General features: G+C 62.5%; 1 protein-coding gene across 12 annotated transcripts in view; it reads left to right on the forward strand.

Annotated features, from left to right (window-relative positions):
* TSC2 (TSC complex subunit 2) overlaps positions 1-25290 on the forward strand; it is a 33393-nt gene that overhangs the window by 6962 nt on the left and 1141 nt on the right. For 4 of the 12 annotated variants that reach the window (XM_077906175.1, XM_077906184.1, XM_077906185.1 and 1 more), the window contains 29 exons: positions 548-674; positions 1689-1832; positions 2622-2759; positions 3913-4016; positions 4356-4437; positions 5351-5506; positions 5865-5981; positions 8693-8815; positions 9529-9635; positions 9768-9918; positions 10945-11067; positions 11426-11560; positions 12778-12967; positions 13850-13943; positions 14122-14224; positions 14419-14513; positions 15693-15821; positions 17185-17349; positions 17549-17701; positions 17804-17916; positions 18404-18616; positions 19644-19847; positions 20472-20540; positions 21774-21904; positions 22309-22805; positions 22956-23031; positions 23210-23296; positions 24103-24289; positions 24662-24801. In XM_077906175.1, coding sequence (XP_077762301.1) covers positions 548-674; positions 1689-1832; positions 2622-2759; positions 3913-4016; positions 4356-4437; positions 5351-5506; positions 5865-5981; positions 8693-8815; positions 9529-9635; positions 9768-9918; positions 10945-11067; positions 11426-11560; positions 12778-12967; positions 13850-13943; positions 14122-14224; positions 14419-14513; positions 15693-15821; positions 17185-17349; positions 17549-17701; positions 17804-17916; positions 18404-18616; positions 19644-19847; positions 20472-20540; positions 21774-21904; positions 22309-22805; positions 22956-23031; positions 23210-23296; positions 24103-24289; positions 24662-24801 — 4153 coding nt within the window. The remainder of the gene's footprint in view (positions 1-547; positions 675-1688; positions 1833-2621; positions 2760-3912; positions 4017-4355; positions 4438-5350; positions 5507-5864; positions 5982-8692; positions 8816-9528; positions 9636-9767; positions 9919-10944; positions 11068-11425; positions 11561-12777; positions 12968-13849; positions 13944-14121; positions 14225-14418; positions 14514-15692; positions 15822-17184; positions 17350-17548; positions 17702-17803; positions 17917-18403; positions 18617-19643; positions 19848-20471; positions 20541-21773; positions 21905-22308; positions 22806-22955; positions 23032-23209; positions 23297-24102; positions 24290-24661; positions 24802-25290) is intronic. The other 8 variants (XR_013384810.1, XM_077906176.1, XM_077906177.1 and 5 more) reach the window with 8 other exon arrangements.

A 25290-nucleotide genomic window follows, 5' to 3' on the forward strand; every position in this document is an offset into this window, starting at 1 on the left:
ATCAGAACCACAGTGCCCAGCATGGCAAGGCCCGGGCAGTCAGCCCTGCCTCAGCCTGTGGACCTCCCGCCTGTCCTAGCTGCTGTGCCAGCCACCCAAGGCCTCTGCACACACCTGCTCCCCTGGCTGGCACGTCCTTCTGCCATGCTCGTTTGTCTGAGCGCGTGCTGATGTAGCATGGTTGCTCATTTCCTGAGCGCCCTGGGGAGGTTATCCTCATGGCCCTGGGCTCTCATTCTTTGCTGTAACCTGAGAGAGGCACCTGACATCTCCTTACATGGTTCTTTGGTTCACATCCGTGCTTCCTAGACCTCGAGCACCATGGGGCTGATGGCTTGCTTTTACCTCGTGCCCTGGCATCTGACACGGTCCTGCGGCAGCAGGATTGACTGTGGTGGGAGTGCATGAGTGGATCGGGTCGTTGCTCAGGCCCGGGTCCCCTGCCCACCGCCTCTTCCCCAGCTTTGCCTCTGCCCATGAGAGCAGGGAGCTCAGGGAGGTGGTGCGGGCTTCGCTGACATGTGGTCTTGCTGTGGATTGCTTCTAGAGCCTACATGGAAGATGCCCCACTGCTGAGAGGGGCTGTGTTCTTTGTGGGGATGGCCCTTTGGGGAGCACACCGACTCTACTCTCTCAAGAACTCCCCAACGTCTGTGTTGCCGTCGTTTTATGAGGTGACTTGGTTTGTGTGCCACAGAGGCTGGCGGGGTGGGGGGCCCACAGCACTGGGGGGCTGAGTACAGGCCTGTGGGCAGTGAGAGGCCTTGCTTTGCAACTCGGGGACAAGGTTTAGGACCCTTGGTTCTATCTTCAAGCACACGTTCTATTTTATAAATTTCATCTTCTGCGGATGAACATTAGAACTTCTCAAGATTCCCGCAGAGGGGGCAGCCCTGGTGGCTCAGCTTTTAGCGCTGCCTTCAGTCCAGGGCATGATCCCGGAGACCCGGGAGCGAGTCCCACGTCGGGCTCCCTGCATGGAGCCTGCTTCTGTCTCTGCCGCGCGCGCTCTCTCTCTCTCTCTCTCTCTCTCATGAATAAATAAATAAAATCTTTAAAAAAGAAAAAAAAGAGTCCCGCTGGGGATGGTTTCATTTTGTTAAGTGCTAGTCTTGCTCTTGCTCGAGAGCAAGGCCAGAGATGTAGCATGTGTGCCTGGGAGCCGCCCAGGCTGGAGCCACTGGTTCTTCCTGCCAAGGTCCTGCTTCGTGACAGTGGAGCGGGGAGCATCCAGGTTCTGCTAGGCTGGTGAGCCAGTGGCCCAGAATCTGCCGTGAACGGTCCAGTCCAGTGGAGTCCAGCACTTTTTTTTTTTTAAATTATTTATTTATTTATTTCTGAGAATACACAGGAGAGAGAGAAGCAGAGACACAGGCAGAGGGAGAAGCAGGCGCCATGCAAGGAGCCCAGTGTGGGACTCGATCCCGGGTCTCCAGGATCAGGCCCTGGGCCAAAGGCGGTGCTAAACCGCTTGAGCCACCCGGGCTGCCTGAGTCCAGCACTTTGAAGCCAGTGTAGAAAGCGTGTTTCTGGGCTCCTAAGATAGTTCTGTGGCCCCTGAGATCCGTGTGGGGAGCAAGCCCCTCCAAGGCATCTCGTGCTCAGCTCTGAGGGCCATGGGATGGGGCTTGCTGGGCAGCAGTGGGAAGCCGCTGACCACTGTGTGTTCTCTGGGTCTCTTGTTCTAGGCTATGACCTGTCCGAATGAAGTGGTGTCCTATGAAATCGTCCTCTCTATAACCAGACTCGTCAAGAAGTACCGGAGGGAGCTGCAAGCTGTGACCTGGGACATCCTACTGAACATCATGGAGCGCCTCCTGCACCAGCTCCAGGTGAGGCACCGGGAGGGCCTCGACAGTGGGCTGGCAGGCCCACCTCACCCAGAGGAGGCCCCCGCGCTGCGCACTCTGACTCATGTCTGCATCCTCCCGCTGGTCAGTACTGGGGGCTGGCCTTCACAAGGCCGCTCTGGGGTTTGGAGCAGCAATACCTAGGGGGGTTTGGGGGCAGGGCTGGTGGTTCTCAAGACCAAGAGTTATACACACTTCCCCTTTGTGGCCTGGGAGTGGACCCTGGAGACAGCTCCCAGCGCATCCAGGATGCTGCCCGTGGCTTTGGCGTAGCTTCAGAGGAAGTACTAGCCACGATAGGAAGGAGGACATGGTGGCCATGCAGGGGTGCAGACAGATGAGGCTGCGTGTAGCATGGGCTTGGGGATGGGTCTCCTGGGGAACTGGGGTGGTCAGTGTGCACGGCCAGGCCAGTGGGCGGAGGACTGGAACTCAGCAGGGACCAGCCTCTTGTCGCTCAGCCTGGCTCCCCAGGCTAGCTTCCTCCTGGGGCGGTAGGCTGGGTGGTCACAGGCCTGGGGCCTCTAGAAGATGCTTGAGCCTGGGGGAAGCGTGAATGTGCTCAAAGTCAGTCCCTTTGGGGCCTCCTGGGTGGGCATAGCGGGACTCCCTGGGGCCCTCCCTCCCCGGATGAGCGAGAGCAGCCTGGCTGCTGCCTCCCCTCACCCCGTGTCCCAGCGGGAAGGCCTGAGCGGTGTCTGGAGGCAGTTCGTGTGAGCTCAGGGCTCTGAGACCGAGTCCTTGAGGGGAGTGGATGTCACTGTGTTGCAGAGCCTGGACAGCCCGGAGCTCAGAGCCATCGTGCACGACCTGCTGACCACAGTGGAAGAGCTGTGTGATCAGAATGAGTTCCACGGCTCTCAGGAGAGATACTTTGAGCTGGTTGAGCGATGTGCAGACCAGAGGCCGGTAAGACCTCTGCTCCCCCGGCTTGGCGGGGCCTTTGGTGCTCCTGCTGGGGGGTTTAGGTCAGGCTGCTGGGCAAGCGGCTGTGGGTCTGGAACTGCTCTCCTTGAGTTTGAACCAAGGGGCTGGCAGGCTTCTGCTTTGCTGGGGTGTGTGCTGCGGCAGGGAAGTCTGCCGGGCGTCATCAGGCCAACTGCGTGTGGGTCTGTTAGGGACGGTGCTAGCCTAACCGGTGGCTCCCTCCCACCTGCGCGGGGGAAGGTGCTGCCGGCTGCACGGAGACTTGTTGCCTGGTGCGTCTGCTCACCGGGCGGCATGGAGCGCTTGTGCCAGCAACGCACAGTCTGATGCCAAGGCTTTCGTGTGGGTTTTTTTTTTTTAAAGGTTTTATTTATTCACAAGAGACAGAGAGAGAGAGAGAGAGAAAGAGAGAGAGGGAGAGACACAGGCAGAGGGAGAAGCAGGCTCCCTGCAGGAAGCCTGATGCGGGACTCGGTCCCAGGGCCCTGGGGTCACTCCCTGGGCTAAAGGCAGGCACCCAACCGCTGAGCCACCCGGGCGTCCCTTATGTGGGTTTTTTTTTTTTTTTTCCTTTTAAAGATTTTATTTATTCATCAAAGATAGAGACAGAGAGAGAGGCAGAAACACAGGTAGAGGGAGCAACAGGCCCCATGCAGGGAGCCCGATGTGGGACCTGATCGCAGGTCTCCAGGATTAGGCCCTGGGCCAAAGGAGGCACTAAACCTCTGAGCTACCGGGGCTGCCCCCTTGTGTGGGTTTTTTTTTTTTTTTTTAATTTTTATTTATTTATGATAGTCACAGAGGGGGGGGGGGGCAGAGACATAGGCAGAGGGAGAAGCAGGCTCCATGCACCGGGAGCCCGATGTGGGATTCGATCCCCGGTCTCCAGGATCGTGCCCCGGGCCAAAGTCAGGCGCCAAACCGCTGCGCCACCCAGGGATCCCTTGTGTGGGTTTTTAAATGAATTCTTACTCTGCCGTTGGAGCCTTGGTCATGCGCTCTGCCCACCTGGCCTGGCCTATCTGGTGTCCCTGAGCAAGCTCCGCCCCCAGGGCCAGCAGCACGGGGCATGAGCGTAGGAAAACCTTCTGGCGGGCAGAGCCGCTCATTAATGCCAAGCTGTTTCTGTCTCCAGGAGTCTTCCCTCTTAAACTTAATAACGTACCGGGCTCAGTCAATCCACCCGGCGAAGGACGGCTGGATTCAGAACCTGCAGTTACTGATGGAGAGGTTCTTCAGGTAGGGAGCCTTCGGGGGCCTGGAGCTGGGGCCTGGTCAGTCAGGCTTCTCCTCTCTCGTCCTTGGAAGGAGCAGGTGCAGGCTGGTTTTCCAGTAGGACGGAGTCCTCTGAGGCCCCTGCGCGTCTTCTTGTGGAGCAGACGTCTGGGAAGACGCTGTCTCTGAGGCCTGAGCTCCCTGCCCCACCGCCCCGTGTTTGGTGTGGGTGTTGGTGAGCTGGGCCTCACCTGCCGCAGAGGCGAGCGGGCTTGGGCTCAGGCTGCCGGGCAAGCCGGGGCCTGGTGGAGGACGAGGTGGCCCGTTGCCCACGCGGCCCCAGCAGGTGTGCCCTGCCCCCAGGAACGAATCTCGCAGTGCTGTGCGCATCAAGGTGCTGGACGTCCTGTCCTTCGTGCTGCTCATCAACAGGCAGTTCTATGAGGTGCGGGTCCTGGTGGGGGTGCGGAGGGCGCATGCCCTGGGGGCAGGGGGCTCAAGGGTGGGCTCTGTGAGCCTCCAGGGTCTGCCCTAGACTCGGGGTCCCACAAGCGCCCCTCTGTGGCCGGCTCCCTGTTCGTGCACTGGGGCCTTCCTTCCTCCAGGCCCCTGCTGGGCCGCGAGCCTCTGTTCCCACCCCCCCGCCCACCCCCCACCCCGGGATCTTGGGCCAGCTCAGGGCCTAGAACAGAGCTTCTGAACAGTCTCATGTGGGGACATTTTCTTTTTGCTTTTGTGATCACACTCTCTGGTCCCGGCTCGACCACGGTGGTGCCAGGCCTGGCCTGCCTCTCTTCAGCCCATCCTTTCCTTGGGCCGTGACCAGAGTCTGTGCTTTAGAAACGTTTGTGTGCCCTTTCCTCCAGGAGATGCACCTCAGGCTCTGTGTGGTGCTTCAGGGTGGCCTCCCTGGCATCTCCGGTGTTCCCAGCACCTGTCTGTCCACTGCTTCCCTCTTAGCCTGCCTTTTTTCCTGCATCTCTGTCCCTTGGAATCCAGCTCAGTGTTGCCTCTTCCAGGAAGCCCCTCTGGGTTCTCAGCTCCCTCATGGCAGGGTCCATCTTGTCCTGCTCTCTGCTGCTGTAGAGCTTTCTACTTGCCCCTGAAAGCTTTTGTCATGCTGCCTGTTACAACAGACCCCATGATGTCGGGGACAAGGTCTTCTGCCCCAGTGCAACGCACACAGGGCCCCGCCATGTGGGATTGTTCCTGATGGTGACGTTGAGCGGGCTGGAGCAAGCCAGGACGCATGGGCCTGTGGGCCGGGGCCTGGGCTGGGCCACCAGGGGGCCGCGCCCCTCTAGAGCTGCCCACCTCTGCTGCGCGAGGCTCACCTCCCCCGACTTGTGCTGCCACAGGAGGAGCTGATCAGCTCGGTGGTCATCTCACAGCTCTCCCATGTCCCGGAGGACAAAGACCCCCAAGTCCGGAAACTGGCCACCCAGTTGCTGGTGGACCTGGCCGAAGGCTGCCACACCCACCACTTCAACAGTCTGTTGGACATTGTGGAAAAGGTGAGGGCCGCAGAAGCGCAGGCTCTGGGTGCCTGGGCTGCCAGAGGGACCCCTGTTTGTGGCGAAGCCCCCCAGGCAGGCACCGCGGCCTCCGGGCCCTCCATCCCCGTTCTCTGCAGAGCGGTCGGTTGCATCTCAGGCAGGGCTCCCTGCAGCGAGGACGGCGTTGCCAGGGCTGTGGCCGGGCCTGCGCTGCGGCTGATGTATTTCTTTTAACTTTGAAATATGTCATGTTTTGTGAGTGGTTCCTAGGTGCGTAAGGTGCAGTTCTTGTGAAACAAGAGAAAGCTTAGGGTCTGAGTGTTGCTGCCGCAGGGAGCCGCGAGCGGGGAGCTGAACGCCTACCTTCTCTCTGCAGGTGATTGCCCGCTCTCTCTCTCCACCCCCTGAGCTGGAGGAAAGAGACGTGGCGGCGTACTCGGCCTCCTTAGAGGACGTGAAGACTGCTGTCCTGGGGCTCCTGGTCATCCTTCAGGTGGGCCTCTGCTTTTTTGGGAGGGCGCGCCAACCAGCTGCCTCTCAGAATGCTGCTCTGCAGGGACACGTCGCCAGGGAGACCTGGGCGCTCTTTGGGGGCCGCAGAGGGCGACCTGGTGTCATCCTGACTGCTCGTCGCTGTGTGGAAAGCTCGTGAGGGCTGTAGGGCCAGTGTGCGCAGATATGCCCCATGCCGGGCCACCCCCTCACTCTCACACAGCCACTGCGGCGCGGAGGGCGGCCATCCATCCCGGCCCCGTGCTTGAGGGGTGACGTTAAAGGCGTTGTTGAGAGAGGTAATTCGTATATTGTAGGATTCATCTACTTCAGGCGTGTAATTCAGTGGATTTTTCAGTATCTTCAGAGTTGTGTGGCCATCACTGCAGCTTTAGAACGCCTTCATTCCCCAGAAGGAACTCCACACCCATTAGCAGTCCCTCCCCATCCCCCCAGGGACCCCGGCCCCTGACGACCGCCAGGCCACTGCATCTCACGGATTTGTCTCTTCTGCACATTTCACAACCATGGACTTGGACAGTATGTGCTTGTGTGTGTCTGGCTTCTTCCTCTGAGCATTGGGTCTTCAAGGCTCACCTCTGTGGTAGCAGGTGTCAGGGCTTCACTTGTACAGACCCTAGTCTCTTGTGTGGATTTGCCATATTTACGTATCCGTTCATGTGCTGATGGACACCAGGTGTCCACCTTCTGCTACCGGGGACCCTGCTGCGGTGAACATCCGTGTGCAAGTGTCTGTGTGGACGGAGGGAGGTTTTTGTTCTTGGGTGCACAGGTATGAGCAGACTTGCTGGGTCAGATTGTAGCCCTGTGCTTACTGATTCGAGAAATGGCCAGGCGGTCTCTGCGGGGCCACTCCGTCCCCAGGAGCAGTGTGTGCTGCGTGTGCGCCATGTCCTCACCAGCACGCCTCCCATTGTGCATAAAACGGTGCTCACTGTGGTCTGATGAGTGTGACGAGCACCTGGTGAGGTGCCTGCTGGCTGTTTGTAGATCTTCTTTGGGGAAGTGTGTTCAGATCCGCTGCTCATGTTTTACAGAGGTCATCTGTTTTCTCGTTGAGCAGAGAGAGTACCTGGTGTATCGTGGGTGAGACTGTGGTCAGAGGGTTGGTGTGTGCTCTCCGTGCCAGGTTGCTGTGGCACCGTGCTCACTCTCCTGCTGCACGGCTGGCTTCCTGGGCACCCATGGGCCCTTGAGGGTCACTGGGGCTGTGGCCACCTCCCGTCATACCCCCGGCCAGCCTCCACCTGGGCCCTGCTGCTGGCCGCCCTGCCTCTCACTGATTTCAAAGTGTCACAGTACCACTCACCCTCACTCGCCAGTGTCAGTATCACTTAGCATTTTTACTTTTTAAAGATTTTATTTATTTGTTCACGAGAGATGCACAGAGAGAGGCAGAGACACAGAGGGAGAAGCAGGCTCCATGCAGGGAGCCCGATGTGGGACTCGATCCCAGGACCTCGGGATCATGCGCTGGGCCGAAGACAGATGCTCAACCATTGAGCCCCCCAGGGGTCCCTATCACTTAGGGTTTGAATCCTTTGCCTCAAACATTTCTGTCTGTAAAACGTCTGAGGATACATAGTTTCTCGTAGCACTTGCAAGTGATGGTTATTTCCTGGTGTGGAAGTTTGAAATGTTTGTGGAAAGCTGGCCAGCCCCCCATGGCTCCCGTCACTAGTCCTCTGACAGGAGGAGCACAAGGGCCTGAGCAAGCCAGACCCCTGCCGCAGGGAAGCAGGAGGGTGGTCTGTCGCCCTCACTTGGATTCCAGTGCCTCAGGAGCGGGAACCCCAGAACCAAGCTGTTTGCTGAGGCAAAGTCCCAGGCCAGGCGGTTTCATTGCTCATTTTACATAATTAAAAAATAATCTGTGTACCCGCTTGAAACACGCAGGCAGCGTGGACGCAGCTCAGAGCTGGAATCCATCCGTCCTTCCTGCCAGGTGCCCTGCTGCCCTTGCCGAATCGGCCCGAGCCTTGTGTCCAACTCCTTTCCCTCCAATTTTTTTTTTTTTTTTTTTGGTTAATATTTCTTTAAGAATAGCAGTGACTTGGATTTTAAGGCCCTGCTGCTCGCCTCAGGAGTACCACAGACCATAGAGGGGTCCCTCTGGTTGTGGTTGGACTCCCTACTTCTGCTCCTGGCTGGCCCATCCCACCCCACAGCCCCACCCCCCACCCCCCAGGGTCTCACCTGGCATCTCCTGGGCTCACCTGTCGGGAAGGTGGGGTAGGGAGGAGCTCGCAGCAGGGACGGCAGCCCAGCAACTGGGTGGATGGCATGCTGACAAGCCCCCTGCCCAGCACCCCGGGGCCTCACCTGTCCCTGGTCTGTCCTGCTCTGCCAGTGGCAGGGAGAATGTGCTTTCAGCTCATGGGTCACGTGGCACGTCCTGCTAAGTCGTGCACCGTTAGACAGGTTTTCCTGATGTATCAGCAGATTCTCTGTAATGGACACGAACGTGTTCCTGATTTTTTTTTTTTGCCATAACCGAGAGTGTGCACTTGGAAGTATCCGTGGGATGAAGTCCCTGGGGGGGACTTAGTGGCTTGAAGGCTTAGTGCGTTCTAGAGAGCAGCAGCCACTCCAGAGAGCCCAGTCACTGCGGGGCTGCTGGTCCCTGTCCTGGGCTCCCTGGCTGCCTTTCAGCCTTCTGCCCTCCAAGTGACCGGCATGCTCTCTCTGTAGACCAAGCTGTACGCCTTGCCTGCCAGCCATGCGATGCGCGTGTACGAGACACTCGTCAGCCACATCCAGCTCCACTACAAGCATAGCTATACCCTGCCCATTGCCAGTAGCATCCGGCTGCAGGTATGACGGGGCCGGGGGACTGTCAGTGGCTGTAGTCCTTCCGGCTGCACTTCAGGCTGTGGGCAGCTTCCTGGGGTCCTGGTGGTGACCACAGTGACCTCATGCCGGGGAGGTGGCCAGTTGTCCAGACCATCCCTCCCTCTGCAGTCTGTGTGCGTCTGAACCTGCCGGTCTGAGCCACGAGGCGGCCGGGGGCCGGGGCGGAGGCAGGACGACACCGCTTTCAGGTGGCGCACAGCCCTGTCTCCCCTGGGGCTGCCGTTGTGGGTGTTGGCGCCAGGCTGAGTGGAGGTCACTGGGACGGGGGACCTGGTCCCTTCTAGAGCCTGTGTGTTGTGAAGCAGCCCCCGTCACCTGGGCAGCCCGGTTATGTGACCTATTGTTCACTGGAGGAAGCGATGGGGCCTGAGCAGTCCTGTATTCTGGCCTTGGGGCCGGGTGGTGCTGCCCAGCCAGGGTGTGGGGTGTGCCCTCCCCATGTCCTGGCCACAGGCCCAGCTGCCCTGGCATGAGGCCACACTGTGGCCCAGCCACAGCGGGAACTGCGCACCTCCCCGGGCACCATGAACGCCCGTGTGGTTCCCCCTACGCTGCAGACACGGTGGTGTGGCACGTGTCTGCTGTCAGTGGGCAGGGCCTTTCCCAGGGATGCATGAGTGTGAGTGGATGGGCTGGCATCATCCTGGCTTTGCTGGATCTCTTTCTGTCCGCAGGCTTTTGACTTTCTACTGCTGCTGAGGGCCGACTCGCTGCACCGCCTCGGCCTGCCCAGCAAGGACGGGGCCGTGAGGTTCAGCCCTTACTGCGTCTGCGATGCCATGTGCGTGTCAGCCGTGCCCCCCAGCCCTGGGCCGTGGAGCCGAGGGGCGTCCCGCAGGGTCCCCATGACAGTGTGGGGTGGGCAGGGCGCCCGCAGCCTTGGCCTCAGTGCCCGTCTCACTCACTTCCATAGGGAGCCAGAGAGAGGCTCAGAGAAGAAGGCCAGTGGCCCCCTGTCACCTCCCACGGGGCCTCCTGGTCCTGCGCCCGCAGGCCCCGCCGTGCGGCTTGGCTCCCTGCCCTACTCCCTGCTCTTCCGTGTCCTGCTGCAGTGCCTGAAGCTGGTGAGCTGCTGGGTCCCTCCGCAGCAGGTGGCAGGGTCTGCTGCTGGCCTTCACGGCGTCTGCCCTGGGGTTACGCCGTTCTGCAGAGCTGAGCCTGGAGCGGAGGAGACACTCCTGCCTTTGGGAGGCGGCTTTGGGATGAGGTGGTCACGTGTAGACACCTGGAGTCATGGGAGGGTGTGCCTCAGGAGCAGAGACTCGCCGTGGGAGAGCAGGGGTGTGGTCAGCTGTGGTTGGGGGCACCTGGAGGGCCGGGTGAGGCCCTGAAAGGCAGGAGAGGCTCTAGGGGGCAGGAACAGGCCGAGCCCGCAGGTAGGGTCGGTGTGGTCCCGGCAGCGGAGGTGTGGGGGTGGAGGCCTCCGCACACGGTCTGAGGGGAGAGGCAACGTAGTCAGTGTGTGGCACTGCGGGGCCGGACAGCGTGCGCTGGCCTAGGTCAGGCCTCCAGGCTGCAGGCAGGGAAGCGGCTTCCCGGGGGCACTGAAAGGGGCCGTGGGGCATGTCCCATGAGATTTTCGAGGCCTCTGGGTCACAGGCGGGATCTGGGGAGAGGCTTGGAAGACTCATGGCCTTGGTGTCACCCAGGCGGTGGCCTCCCTGATGAGGTGGGGAGGAGCTAGCAGGGAAGTTCCGGGGCTGTGGGGGCCACCACCACGTCCTCCTCGTTGCTGTGGCCCTGGGCGGCCTTAGGTCCTGCAGTGGACGTCTGGGTTCTGGGTCACTCAGGAGCACGTGCTGTTTTCCCTTTGAGCTGGGATGCAGGCTCCTCTCTTGCAGTCCCATGGCCCGCTTGGGGGAGTGGGGGGGACACTGGCTGTGTGGGTTGGGCCCCCCACCCCGGCTCACTTGGTGTCTGGAGGGCCCAGGACTGAACTTCCCCAGAGGAGCATGAGCTCCGGAGGTTGCAGGGACAGAGCGGGCCCAGAGGCCACTAGCTGCCCAGCTGCAAACCAGGCTGCAGGCCCAAGAGCACGCCGTCCCACCCCTGGGTGCACCCAGCCCCCCGACCAGCCCCTCTGCTTGCAGGAGGTGGACTGGAAGGTACTGAAGCTCGTGCTTAGCAAGCTGCCAGAGTCCCTGCGTTATAAGGTGCTCATCTTCACCTCGCCCTGCAGCGTGGACCAGCTGTCCTCCGCCCTCTGCTCCATGGTGAGGCCGCCTCATGCGGCGGGGCCTTCCTTCCTCGCCTGCCAGGCCCATGGTGCCTTTGGGGCCCCTGCCCTTCCTTTCCCGTGTGGGAACAGGAGTCAGAGGCTGCAGCCAAGGGCTTGAACTCACCACCCGAGGATGGTACTCTGAATCCTCCCCCTCCCTTCCTCGCTGGGGTCTCCTGTGCCTGTCAGGGTGGGTACCCTCCAGCGTGCCTGAAAAGGCAGACTCTGGGCCAGAGAAGGGAGTAGGAAGGCCCCCCCGGCTCCTGAGCCCTGCTTCCCCCTTGCCCTCGGCTGCTTGGCGGTGGGCCCCGCCTCGCTGTCGGGCATGCTCCCTTCTGAGCTGCCGTCTTCAGCTCTCAGGTCCCAGAACTCTGGAGCGGCTCCGAGGCACCCCGGAAGGGTTCTCCAGAACCGACCTGCACCTGGCTGTGGTCCCTGTGCTGACGGCGCTCATCTCTTACCATAACTACCTGGACAAAACCAGACAGGTACCAGGCGGGAGAGGGATAGGCCGGCCTGGGAGCGCTGGCGTTTGAAGTCTGGGCCACGGGACGTTGGCTTCCGCTAGATGGGCTAGGCCTTGTCACCTGGGGGCTGCTGGGCCAGGACCAGGGGAGCTGGCTTTGCTTCCCCGTGTGGCTGCTGGACCCCTGCTGGCTGGCCCAGCCTGGAACTGCAGACCTCGGTGTCTGCTGGCGCTCCTGAGTTGCATTCTGGGGGGTGCGGGCCTTGTGCTGCCCCTCCACACGCAGCGGCATTTTTTCTTTCTGGAGCATTGCTTACCTTCAGGACAAGTGCTAAGCGTCTCGGCAGAGCTGGGTCTCTTCTAAGAGACCGGCAGCAGGGCCTAGGGTGCCTGACTTCCACCTGCCCGCACTTCTGCCATCAGCGGGCACACGGCAGCTCCTTGACTGCGCCGCTGGGCATGTCTGCTGCGGCGGTTCAAGTCCCGATGCCTCTTGGTCAGTCCACCTGAGTGGGTGAGGGAACTGCGGTCTTAGATGGGCTGGTCCGCTTAGGTCACAGCCGGCAGGGGGGCTGCGCAGATGGTAGCAGCATCGGGAGTGCACTCTGGGCATCCCGCCTCCTCCCCGGCTGCAGCGGCTCCTGTGCTGCTGGGCCTGCTGCCCCCTTCTGCCCTGTTTGGCTGTAGTTCCCCTGAGAGCCCTGGAAGCCCAGGTGTTTCTGAGGGCTGGGGTGAGTACAGGAAACTGAAATCATCCGTGGGCCCTGAGGCCGTGGCCTGAGCTGCTCCCCGTCTCCCGCTGGGTAAAGTTTGCTGTCTTCATTCAGGAAGCTGCCCCCAGGAGTGTGGGCCCAGTGGCCTGCTGTGCCAGGCAGGACCACCCCATAATAAGGCCAGCCGGCTTGGGGAAGGAATCCCATAAGCAGAGGGGTCATGGGCCCAGTGTGTCCTGGCTCTGGGGTCCTGCTGGCCCTGCTGGTTGGAAGTGTCAGGAGGCACCTGGCCAGAGCTGCCCCACTGTGTCATCACCTCAGGAGGGGTCGGCTCCTGGTGCTGTGCTGGTTAGGGGTTCAAGGCCCTGGAGCAAGATGTCGAACTTTCCTAAGGCTCGGTCTCCCCTCTGTAAAACACGCTAGAGTGGGCGCGGGGAGACAAGGCTCTGGCTTACCAGACCCGAGCCTGTCTGCGGGCGGGGTGGGGGTGGGGAGGCCGGCCTGAGGCACCTGTGCCGTCCCACAGCGGGAGATGGTGTACTGCCTGGAGCAAGGCCTGATCTACCGCTGTGCCAGCCAGTGTGTGGTGGCCCTGGCCATCTGCAGCGTGGAGATGCCTGACATCATCATCAAGGCGCTTCCCGTCCTGGTCGTGAAGCTCACACACATCTCGGCCACGGCCAGTATGGCCATTCCACTCCTCGAGTTCCTGTCAAGTAAGCGTCTCTCTGCTCGTCTTTGTGCGTTTGTGTGCACACACGCTTGTGTGAGTGTGGAGTGGGCCCCTGGGGCTGGGGCTGCACCCTGCCCACGGTCATTGTGCGAACCCTGACCTCATGTGACCCCTCCGGGTACAGCTTGGTGCAGCATCTCCACGGGGTACCCAGGATGTGCTCTCTGTTGCCACAGGGCCTTGAATGCTTTCCTTTCTGGCTCGTTTCTTATCCTGAGGGTCAATATTGTTATTTTATTATTATTTTTTAAAGATTGTATATATTTATTCACAAGAGACAGAGAGGCAGAGACACAGGCAGAGGGAGAAGCAGGCTCCCTGTGGGGAGACCGATGTGGGACTTGATCCCGGGACCCCAGGATCACAACCTGGGCTGAAGGCAGACACTCAACCACTGAGCCACCCAGCCGTCCCCTGAGGGTCATTTTAAACAGCACAGAAGCCTTCCTGTTCCTTGGCTCCTGCCCTTGGCCTGGTTCTCACAGCTTCCTCTCCGTTCCCCTCCGCACACACCACACCCTGGAGGGACTTCCAAGGGTTCAGGGTGCCTCGCCCACTCAGTGCATGCTCTTGCGTGTCTGGCCCTCAGCAGGGCGGGCGACAGGAGCGGAGCAGGGCCACCAGAACTTCTGCAGAGGGCCACATATGGCTTCTGCTGCATATTCTTGTTTATTATAGCTTTTTAAAGATGTGAAAGGCATCTTTAGCTCACAGGTGACCCAGGGGGAGGCCGCCAGCTGGATTTGGCCTGGGGACATAGGTTCTTAGCCTTTGGAATAGAGCGCCCAGGGTCAAGGAAAGGTCCTGTTTGAGGTCCTTTCAGAAGTAGCCCAGGTCCCCTCACCGCTGTGTTCTGGTGTTGCAGCGCTGGCCAGGTTGCCCCACCTGTACAGGAACTTCGCAGCAGAGCAGTACGCGAGTGTGTTTGCCATCTCCCTGCCCTACACCAATCCCTCCAAGTAAGTGCTGCCCAGCCCTGCTGCCTGCGAGCTGGGCACGCCCAAGGCCTCTGCGTGCAGAAGTGGGGCCGCCGTGCTGGTCCTTGACCCAGAATGGGCCTCTCTTCTATGCGTGGCTCCAGGCACGGTGGTCTCAGGACCCCGGTCGGGGCTGCATCACTTCCCTTCCTTCCTACAGGTTCAATCAGTACATCGTGTGCCTGGCCCATCACGTCATAGCCATGTGGTTCATTAGATGCCGCCTGCCCTTCCGGAAGGATTTTGTTCCTTATATCACTAAGGTAGGCCAGCAGACACCAAACCCCTTATTAGGGTGGGACCCACTTTGCCACTGGCTTCCATGGCCAGAGTGGGGTGACGGTCAAGGGAGAGCGGGATGGGCGTTACTGGGTGCGGTGCTTACTGAGACACCATCCGCTGCAGGCGTGGGGGTGGGCCCCCCGGCCCGTGGCTCAGGTCTGCTCCACCCTGCCAGGGCCTGCGCTCCAACGTCCTCCTGTCTTTTGATGACACCCCCGAGAAGGACAGTTTCAGAGCACGAAGCACCAGTCTCAACGAGAGGCCCAAGAGGTGCGGGCCTGCAGGGGGCGTGCCCAGTGTTGGGTTGGGCTGGGGCCGGGCTGCAAGCCTGGCCTGTCGCTGGCATGGTGCGTAGAGGGCCTGGGCTGAGCAGCTGCCCCGAGGCCAGCCAGCAGTGATGGGATGAGGCTCGGGCTCTCCCCCATGCGGACCGTGCTGGGCACCGGGGGTCTTGGTGTAGAGGCCGGGCAGGGCCTGGGAGGGCCCTTCACGCCCACGTTTAGCTGGAGGAGCAGCTGTTCCCTGCCCAGCCAGGCCCGGGGCTGGGCTGTGGCCGGGCCTGCCTGCATCCCGAGTGCAGACTCGCTGAGGAGGGAATCAGGGTGCTAGGTGTAGGGCACCGAGGCCTGGGTCTGACTCCGCTGAATGAGCCGAGGGTTGCATCAGGGCAGCCGTGGCTCCTGAGAGGCTGAATCCCTGGCCTGGATGGGGACGAGCTCGGGGCCTTGCGGTCAGCCCAGCCTTGGGCTGGCGCCACCCCTCCTGAGCTTGCTCTCCAGCCATTGCTGATCCGGGGGCTCGCTCCTCTGGACCACCGTGGCTGCTGGTACCAGATCTGAGCTGTGCTGGGCCTCGTGTCTTGTGTGCATCTCATACGAACGGCAGCTCCTCTTTCTGTCCCCATCTTCCTGCCCAAGCTTTTCAGTTCTCCCTTGGTGGGGATACGGCATTTTCCAGAATGACCAGGTCAGTGTGACCTAAAGTCGAAAGCTGGCTTCTCAAACCCCTAGTAGCTGGGCGCCAGGGGCCTGGGGCTAAGAACCGGCCTTTTGAATGGCGACCTTTGGGGCCTCAGGGCGTGCTGGCCCCTGCGCGGGGTGGTGCTGGCCGCCCGTGGGGCAGGTGGGACGCCTGGTCAGCACAGCTGGAATCTGCCGTGTGGTGCGTTCCATCCACGTTTAATTTGCACTGATGTTTTTTGTTTTGGTACCATGCGTGAAGCCTTACTTTTTTCTGTCATGTTTATAAGATGTATTTTCATGCATTTTTGTTTTCTGTTTCTTCCCCCTGCTAACTGGCCTCTGGCATGATTTTTTGTTCATCTCACCCGCGGGCTCTCCATCCTGACCCTGTGGCCTGTGACCTTTCCTCCTCATCCCTCCAATGGCTTGTTCTCCCTCCCGGGAGCTGGGCTCTCTGGGGCTTGGGCCTTCCTTCCTCACCTGGTAGTTTGAGGATAGCCAGACCCCCCAAACAAGGCTTGAATAACTCTCCACCCGTGAAAGAATTCAAAGAGAGCTCTGCCGCCGAGGCCTTCCGATGCCGCAGCATCAGTGTGTCTGAACATGTGGTCCGCAGGTAGTGGGCTCTGTCGGGCGGGGGGCCAGGCCCTGGAGCTTGGCCCGAGAGGTGGCGCTGCCAGGCGGGAGCACCCGGGTGGCGGTGCATGGGGCTGCTTGCATGACCTCGTCGCCTGCCCACGCCCTCCCTGGCCGGAGCTGCAGGAGAGCCCGAGCGGCAGCCCTCGGTCCAGGGGAGCCTGGAGGTGAGGGGTGGAAAGGTTGCATTCTGTCCCCAAGCCTCATTCGAGCCCGGGCTGGCTGCATGGCATCCTCAGAAGCTGGCCCGGGAGCCCGAAGCAGGGCGGTAGCTCTGAGAAAGCCAGGCGTCCGGTGGCAGCTGCCTGCAGGCCTGTCCCCGGAGGTAAGGGGCCTTCGTGTATCAAAGCGGCGCCCACGCAGGTTGGGGGGGGCACGCATTCTAGGGTTTGGCTCTCATATCGTCTCAAGTGACACCATATTCTTGAGCTTTCTTTTAGCAGTAAGGGCTGCTTTCTTTTGTGGCTGAAGGGGAACGGGAGGCTCTGTAGGGCAGTGGGAGTGGGGGCTGGCCTGGGGGGCGGGGGCGCGGCCTGGGTCACCTCTCCCCGCTACGTCTGAGTGCAGGTACGGGCTCTTGGGGGTCACTGCTTCGCGCCGACCAGGCTAGGCTGCACTGAGCTGAGGGTGGGGGGCTGTCTCCTCCCCAGGAAGCCCCCTCAGGCCTCGGAGTCCGAAGCTCAGAGACCCACCTCCTCACTGCTGCCTGGCTCAGGCCCCTGCCTCGGGCTGGCCTCTGCCAAGTGGGGTTTGGCCGGGAGGGACGGGGGCGCAGGGGGACGAGGCTCTCTGCTCTTTTTAGCCAGTTCCTTAACACAAGCCAAATGTGGCAAAGGGGCTGTGAAATTTGGTATCCGAACCAGAGCCACGAGAGCCTCTTCTCCGGGTCCGTGGGTGTGTGCTGATCCCAGGGGGCCTGAGTTGAGGGGGAAGAGCTGCACACGAAGCCCAGACCCTCCCTGTCACCGGGAGGTGGCCCTGAGGGCAGAATGCAATCTTTGTCTGTGTGTCGTGGTCTCTGTGTGTCTGCATGACTAAACCGTTCTGCCTCAAAGCGTCCCCTAACTCTCCTGTGCTTCGGTGAGGGGACGTCGCTCTCTGCCCTGTCTCCTAAGCCTCTGCTCTGACGAGTGGGCCTGGGTCTCTCCCGTGAGGCCTTGCGCCTCCTCTCTCTGGGAGGAGGGTCTGCGGGGTTTGCCAGGCCGTGGCTCGACCAGCCGTGCACCCCGGTTGGGGTGTTTGTGGGTGCGGCCCTTCCAGCACATGCATGCCTGGAGCTCTGGCCCCCGGTGGGAGAGGGGTCGCTCCTCGGGGCCCTGACCTCGCGGGGCCCCTCCCTCCAGCAGGATCCAGACGTCCCTCACAAGCGCCAGCTTGGGGTCTGCTGACGAGAACTCGATGGCCCAGGCTGATGACAACTTGAAAAATCTCCACCTGGAGCTCACGGAAACATGTCTGGACATGATGGCCAGATATGTGTTCTCCAACTTCACAGCAGTCCCCAAGAGGTGCGAGCCAGGCCCGTGGGGCGGGAGGCCAGGCCCCGGCTTTGCCGCTGTGACTGCACTCGGAAGCCGTGGCAGCAGGCGGTGGGCCTGCCGTGCCGCAGTCACTGTACCTTTGACACCTCGATGCCCCTGTGGGCCCGCCCTGGCCCCCACACACACATACTGGGCCCGGGCCTGGCTGAGGCTCCCATACTTTCAGGTCCCCGGTGGGAGAGTTCCTCCTGGCTGGTGGCAGGACCAAAACCTGGCTGGTTGGGAACAAGCTTGTCACTGTGACGACGAGCGTGGGGACGGGGACCCGGTCGCTGCTGGGCTTGGACTCAGGAGATCAGCAAGGTGGCCCCGAGTTGAGGTGAGTGTGCCTGGCGCCCCCTGCCCGGCAGGCCTTGACCATGGCTGTCCTGAGCCCGTGAGGCACCGTGATCACGCTCTGCATGGGCCCTTCTGTCCTTAGCTCGGACCCTGGCATGCATGGGAGACAGGCAAAGGAGGCACCTGCCAAGCTGGAGTCGCAGGCTGGGCAGCAGGTGTGCCGCGGCGCCCGGGACCGGGTCCGCTCCATGTCCGGTGAGCCTGTGCCCCACCCTGCCTCTTCCCGGGTGCCCTGGGGGTGCTCGCAAAGACTCCTGGGAGCCTGGGGACCAGGTGCTGGAGTTCAGGCCTGTCCTGGTTTTTGAATAACGGGGGCGTTGTCTCTGAGCCTTGGCCACGGGTGCGTAGCCATCTGTAGGACGGGAGGGCCCCTTCTTGCCCAGGGCTTGTTTCTCACGGTCAGGGTTTCCTGTGAATGCTCCACGGCCCTGGCCCTCAGCTCGGCTCGCCCCTGGGGTTTCCCTTTGCTGCAGCTGGAATGAGCCCTCGTCTGACTGGGGGGCGGCTGCTGGGGCCCGTTCTTCCTGCCCTGCGTCCACCTGTGCTGACACCATAAGAGAGCCATGCCCGGGGACGGCTGAGCTGACTGTGGCCCTGGGCCCTGGGTGGAGCAGCTGGCTCCGTGCTGGTGGCTCCGTGTTGGGTAGGCGGTGGTCACCAGCACTCCTGCTCTCCTCCTCAGGGGGCCACGGTCTTCGTGTTGGCGCCCTGGACACTCCAGCCTCCCACTTGCCGGGTGGCCCCACTTCCCCAGGCACGCAGGCAGCGCTGGCCAGCAAGTCTGACAGGGCCTCGGCTGGCACCCGGTTCCCAGCACAGGAGAAGACGAGCCTGGCAGCCTACGTACCGCTGCTGACCCAGGGCTGGGCGGAGATCTTGGTCCGGAGGCCTACAGGTACTGGGGGGCCTGCGCTCAGCACGCCGGGGCCTCCGCCACTCCGGTGAGCGTGGGACTGTTCCCTGCGAGGGCTCTAGATCCCCAGGAGGCAGTGGCGGCAGATGGGGCTGAGGGAGCCCGTGCTCCGTGCCTTAGCTGGGTCCCCAGAGGGGAGTGGTGAGGGAGATCAGGTGCCCGAGGCTCTAGCAGAAGGAGCCTGGGAGTCCCAGGTCACGGGGTCGGCAGGGCTGATTGCTCTGAGCTCGTTTGTCGGTGTGGGGTGGTGTCCTGTCTCCTCTTCTCCTAAGAGCCCAGGGGGCCAGGGGCCACCCGTGTGGCTCTGTTTTACCTTAATGAGCTGCTGGAGGTTAGGACTTTAACACGTGAATTTCGTGGGACACAACTTAGCCTGTGACGGGTATTCAGGCTGAAAGAGGGACTTCAGTAAGCCAAGCCCCAGGACCCAACACCTGCTTGGGCATGGCGTGGCCGGCAGGGTCAGGAGATGGTGGGCATGGGGCTTCGGGTCCTGGCTCTTGCTGGGGAGCAGGCAGGGGGAGGTGGGAGACAGGATGAGGAGGCCCAGGCGGGGCAAGGGGAGGTGGGTCGGGGGTTAGGGTGAGAGGCTCAGGATTGGAGGACGCTCAGTGCAGAAGTGGAGTCTGAGTGTGGGCCCCGGGGCCTTATGGGGAGAGGGACAGCCCAGAAGTACCCTCGGCCGTGCCCCGTCCAGGTTTCCCAGTGGCCACGTCTGGTGCCTGGAGATGCCTCTGTCGAGCCTGGACTGGGCACAGAGCTCATTTGGGTGCAGAGTGGTGCTCACGTGTGAGGCGGGCCACTGCTACACGGGCGCTGCCCTGACCTGGGTGCTGGGGGCAAGCCTTGCCTAGGGCCTAGCCCCCTCCCTGTCACTCCCTGGTTGGGCACAGGAACCCTACTGCCCCCTGGCATGGGCCCTAGAGGGTGGCACATGGGGCGCAGGGAGGGGAGGGCCAGGGGAGGCATCGGGTGTGCAGCCTAAGGGGTGGTGCCTGCCCCTCCCCAGGGAACACCAGCTGGCTGATGAGCCTGGAGAACCCGCTCAGCCCCTTCTCGTCGGACATCAACAACATGCCTCTGCAGGAGCTGTCCAACGCGCTCATGGCCGCTGAGCGCTTCAAGGAGCGTCGTGACACGGCTCTGTACAAGTCGCTGTCGGTGCCTGCCGCAGGCTCGGCCAAGCCCCCTCCGCCCCCGAGATCTAACACGGGTAAGTGCTGCCCCCACCCGGCGTGTCCTGTGGAGGTGTGGGGACGCCCCGGAGAGGGGTCTCTGAGCTTTCCTTGCCCCCGCCACGGCCTGACATTGGGGCGCAGGACCCATTTCTGCGGAAAGGCCAGGCCATCTTCCACTCGACGGGCAGGCGGGTACGTCCAGAGTGATCCAGAGTGCTCGTGGCCGAGCCCCGCACGCCCTGTGCCCTGCACTACCCTGGGCGCACCCGGGGCCCCAGGAGGGCAGCTGCACTTGCGCTTGGGTCTGGGTTTGGATGCGCCGAGCACACAGCCTGAGCCTGCCTGCGTGTGCTCATGCCCTTGCCTGGCTAGGCTGGTGCGCTCCTTCCCAGCCACCCTCCGGCCTTCCCCGCGGCCGCGGCCTCTGTCAGTGAGGAGGAAGGGCGCGTTCCCCCTGCCCCTGCCCCGACACCCCCTGCAGCAGCGCGGAGAGCCGGAGCCCTCGTGGGCCATGAGCAGCCCGCCCGCCCGCCCGCCCGCCGGCCGCCGCTGGCCCTGCGCTCTCTCCCTCCAGGCTCGGGCTCTGTGCGCCTTTCCTCTCCGCTCGACTGTGCGTAGTCTGTCCTTCCGCTGATTGGCCGCTCGCGGTTTCCCTGCAGTGGCCTCTTTCTCCTCCCTGTACCAGTCCAGTTGCCAAGGAAAGCTGCACAGGAGCATTTCCTGGGCAGGTATTCGTACGTCTCTTTAAGGAAAGCGGTCGTTGCCGCCGCTCTGCCCCGTGCTGCTCTCGTCGCCCCTCATGCGGTCATCCCTCCGCGGCCGCTGCTCGCCCCCTGAGCAGGGCTGCGTCTCGCATGAGGACGTCTGTGCGGAATGCCTGCGCTTGGCTGGCGGGCCCCTCTGCCCTGTACCCTGAGCTGAGCCCTGTTCCGTGCCAACGGGCCCAATGAGGCGATGGTGGGCAGCTCAGCCACATGCTGGTGGGGGATGGCTCTTGGGGGTGAGCCTGGCCCTGGCCTCTGGTGGCCTGATTGGTTTGGTGACCCCACAGATTGGGCCGCGTCTACCCTTCATTGTGGGATGGCCTGTCGCCTTCAGGCCCCGGATGCGGGAGGTGGAGGGAGGGGCCGACTCGCACAGCCTTCTGGCTCCCCTGGGCCCCCCATGTGGCCGGGAGCCAGTTTGGAAAGGGCGGTGTGCAGACGGGACGTGGCAGGCAGCTAACGGACTGTTTGTGTGCCGGGGCTGTGTGCGTGGTGGCCGCGGGCTGTGCTAACCCTCGGTTGCTTCTCACCTCGACCCCTGCCCTGATGCGTCCCACCCCTGACGCCCCCTACCCCTGCCCTGACGCCGGCACAGGAAATGCTGCTTTGGGGCCGGCACAGGAAATGCTGCTTTGGGGTGTCGTGGCCTCTCCTTAGCACTCCCCAGCCCTGGGTTTGGCTTGGGCTCCAATGGTGCACCTCTGTTTTCGGGAATGCGCTTCCCATCTGTGCGCACAGGGATTTCTCCTGTGTCAGGCTTTTCCTCGGGTCCGGCTAGTGAGGAACTCTGGGCTCCTGTTCCCGAGGGCTGGTCCAGGTGCGCCCCTCTTCCTGAGCTCAGGCCCTGTCCTAGGCAGGACTCCTCCCTCATGGGGTCTGTGCTGCCCTTGCCCGTTTACCTCGCTGGAGCAGCAGGGGCGGGATCCCAGGAGCCAGATGCCCCTCACCCCAGGCCCCGGGGAGCCGGTGTTGGAAACGCCCTGTCTCAGGGGCCGCGCCCGGGCCCCTCTGAGTGCCCTCCTCCAGCTGACTTGATGGGGTGTGGGCAGCTTAGAGCCACAGGCCAGGAAGGCCCTAGGTGAGGCTCTGTCGGGGGCCACTGTGTGCTCTCGTTGGGGAGAGGCTGGTGCCCCTGAGGCCATGTGAGCCCCCCGGGGGCCGGGCTAGCTCCCAGTAGCCCCATCCGTGTCCTCCCAGACTCTGCGGTGGTTCTGGAGGAGGGAAATTCAAGCGAGACCAGTCTGCCAGTGGAGCACACGGAGCTGGAGGACTTCGAGGCGACACTAGGCACAGACCGGCGCTGTGGCCGCGCGGAAGCTTACAGCAGGGTGAGTGCATGGGGGAGCCTGGGACGCGGGGGCACTGTGGGGTTGCTCACTCCGTCTGTGGCTTCTGGACTTGCTATGCACTCTGGCAAGGCTTTTCTCTTCTTTTCTCACCTAAAAAACGGATACGTGTCCTTCCAAGTTTGTCCCGCGCAGATAGTCTGGGCTTTCCCAGCGGGCCCCGTAGGAGGATAGCTGGTCGCTGCCCTTGGCATCCTTTGGTTTGGCGGGTGCTGGGCTCTGCTGCTCAGTGGGGCCCAGGCCCAGGGCCGTCCTGGGGGGGGGTAGGAGGCGGGCCATCCACTGGCCACCGAGGAGCTCTGTGGCCCTGACTGGGAGGTGGGGGGCTTCGTCGCCGCCAAGTGAACCCCTCCTGATGGATGGCCCTGCGGACTCATTCTTGGCAGTCGTCTTCAAGCTCCAGCCAGGAGGAGAAGTTCCCTGCAGAGGAGCTGGCTGCCGGAGGGATCCCCATCGAACGAGCTGTCTCTTCCGAGGGTGCCCGGCCTTCTGTGGAGCTCTCCTTCCAGCCCTCCCAGCCCCTCAGCAAGTCCAGCTCCTCCCCTGAGCTGCAGACCCTGCAGGACATACTCGGGGACCCCGGGGACAAGTCTGATGTTGGCCGGCTCAGCCCTGAGGCCAAGGCCCGGTCACAGTCCGGGATTCTGGACGGGGTGGGTGCCTCCTGGTCAGCCCCAGGTGAAGAGAACCAGGGCCAGGGCCCCGCACAGCCCGAGGGTCCCTTGCCTTCCAGCTGCCCCCGCTCCCCCAGTGGCCTGCGGCCCAGAGGCTACACCATCTCTGATTCAGCCCCGTCACGCAGAGGCAAGAGGGTAGAGCGGGACGCCTTCAGGAGCAGAGCTGGGGCTTCCAACACTGAGAAGGTGCCAGGCATCAATCCCAGGTGAGCCTTGCCCTCAGGGGCAGGAGCTGCCACGGGGACGTGGTGCTCAAGAGGCTCAGGCCTGCGCCTTGAGTGTGGGCAGACAGAACTGGCCTCGACGCCGACCTGGCCTGCAGCTCCCGGCCTAGCCTCACTGTCCCTCCCCGACAGCTTTGTGTTCCTGCAGCTCTACCACTCACCCTTCTTTGGTGACGAGTCCAACAAGCCCATCCTTCTACCCAATGAGGTGGGTGCTTTCTCTCCAGGTCCCCCTGGAGCCTGGTGGGGGGCACCGTGGGCTGCCCTAGCTCTCGGCTACCTGGGTGGGGGAGCGCCCTCCCTGGACTGGAATTTGGCTGGGGCTTCAGGGCTGGTGGCAGGGGCCGGCCCCCACCCAAGGCTCAGGCAGGGCTCTGTGGCTACAGTCCTTCGAGCGGTCAGTGCAGCTTCTCGACCAGATTCCATCATACGACACACACAAGATTGCCGTCCTGTACGTGGGAGAAGGCCAGGTGAGGCTTCTGGGTGCCAGGGTGGAGCTGCGTGGCCTTCCTGCCTGGGGTGGGGTTAGGGTCTGGATCCCCTCTGCCATGGAGCTCAGTTGTTGCGTGAGTTGCCACACCCTATCCCAGGCACCGTACTGGTGCCAGGGACACAGCAAGAGTCACAGGTGAGTGGGTGAGCACGTGGTGCCCGAGGGAGTGCCGAGCATGGCAGAGAAGGTGGCAGGTGCATGGATACTGCAGGTGTGGGCAGGGCACTGCTCGCATCAGCGAGCCAGGCATGGAGAAGGTGCAGGAGGGGAGCGTTTTGTGTAGGAACGGCAGGTGCCAAGGCCCTGGGGTGGCTGGCGCAGTGTCCACTGCGCAGGGTGTGGGGGGGTGGAGCAGGGAAGGAGAGGGGAAGGCTGCCGTGGACAGCCTCGTAGGTTGCCGGGAAGCTGCACTTTCATTCCTAAGGAGATGGGAGGGCTGTGAACGGTTCTGAGCAAAGGGTTCGAGGTGACTCTGCCTAAATATTCAAAGCATTCCTCTGCTGCATGGAGAACCGAAGGAAGGGGGTGCTGATCGTCTCCGTGCGAGGGGCAGGTCTGTGGACAGGGGCTGGGATTCCAAGGAATGCCAGAGTCCTGGACGTGCTCTGATGGTCCCCTGGAGCACATTTGCTGGCAGACCAATTCTGTGTGCAGGGGAGGGTGTCCAGGATGTGCCATCCCCACCTCCTGGCAGGTGCTGGGCAGGATGGCCTCACGTGGTCCGGCCCTGGGGAGCCGTGTAGGAGGAGGGGCGGGTGCCAGCGTGCTCCTCTCTGCCCACAGAGCAGCAGTGAGCTCGCCATCCTGTCCAACGAGCATGGCTCGTACAGGTACACGGAGTTCCTGACAGGCCTGGGCAAGCTCATTGAGCTCAAAGACTGCCAGCCGGACAAGGTGTATCTGGGGGGCCTGGACGTGTGTGGCGAAGATGGCCAGTTCACCTACTGCTGGCATGACGACATCATGCAAGGTATGCACCTTCCTCTGGCACGTGGTCGGTCCCCCACCCCGATGGTGTTGGCCTGCCCTTCGGCCACGGAGTAGAGTGTGGTGGGAGTGCCAGGGGGCCTGACTTCACCAGGCCTGGCGTGGGGGAGCCATGAGGTTGGCAGCTGCTTCCCGAGCTCTGCCCTCGGGTTGAGGAGCTGAGTGCTGCCGGCCGGGCAGACTCGGAGAGCCTCTGGGGAAGCCAACAGGTGCCCCTGGTGAGAGGCACAGAGGGCCCCGGCCACCCCTGCCTGCGTCCCTACCAACACCAGCCTGATGGCAGCCCGAGGAGCCCTCACTAGGGCTCTACCTAGGGCCATGTGGGCTGCTCAGCTCGGCCCCCTCCGCCTCGCAGCCGTCTTCCACATTGCTACCCTGATGCCCACCAAGGATGTGGACAAGCACCGCTGTGACAAGAAGCGCCACCTGGGCAATGACTTTGTGTCCATCGTCTACAACGACTCTGGTGAGGACTTCAAGCTGGGCACCATCCGAGTGAGTCCTGGGCGTGGGGGGGCGGGGGCTGGGGTGGTGTGGGCGGGGCCAGAGCGTGGGGGTGGGGGGCAGTGTGGGCGGGGTGGGGCAGAGTGGGCGGGGCCAGAGCGCGGGGCGGGGCCGCGCAGACTCCAGAGGAAGCGCCAGTGAGCTCAGGTTGAGCCCAGGCAGCCGCAGGGTGGGTGTGTGGCCCTCTGGGCACTGGTGTCCTGGGGCCCCTCGGAGCCAGCGTCCTTTACTGACAAGGATAGTGATTGTGGCCTTAGGAGTAAAGAAGTCAATGTGCGGCCGTACTCGGCGGGCACTGTGAGGAGGCGGCTTCGGTCGGGGAGACTTGGCGGGCAGGGATCTGCAGACAGCTGTGAGGCCGGGAGGCCGGGCAGCGGGGAGGCGGGGGTGTCCGGTGTATTCTAAACACTGGGAAACCTCAGAGGAGGTCACTGAACAGCGCCCCCGGCTGCTGAACAGCGTCCAGTCGTGGGCAGGGGT

Source organism: Canis aureus, chromosome 8, assembly GCF_053574225.1.
Source record: "Canis aureus isolate CA01 chromosome 8, VMU_Caureus_v.1.0, whole genome shotgun sequence".
NCBI lineage: Eukaryota > Metazoa > Chordata > Mammalia > Carnivora > Canidae > Canis > Canis aureus.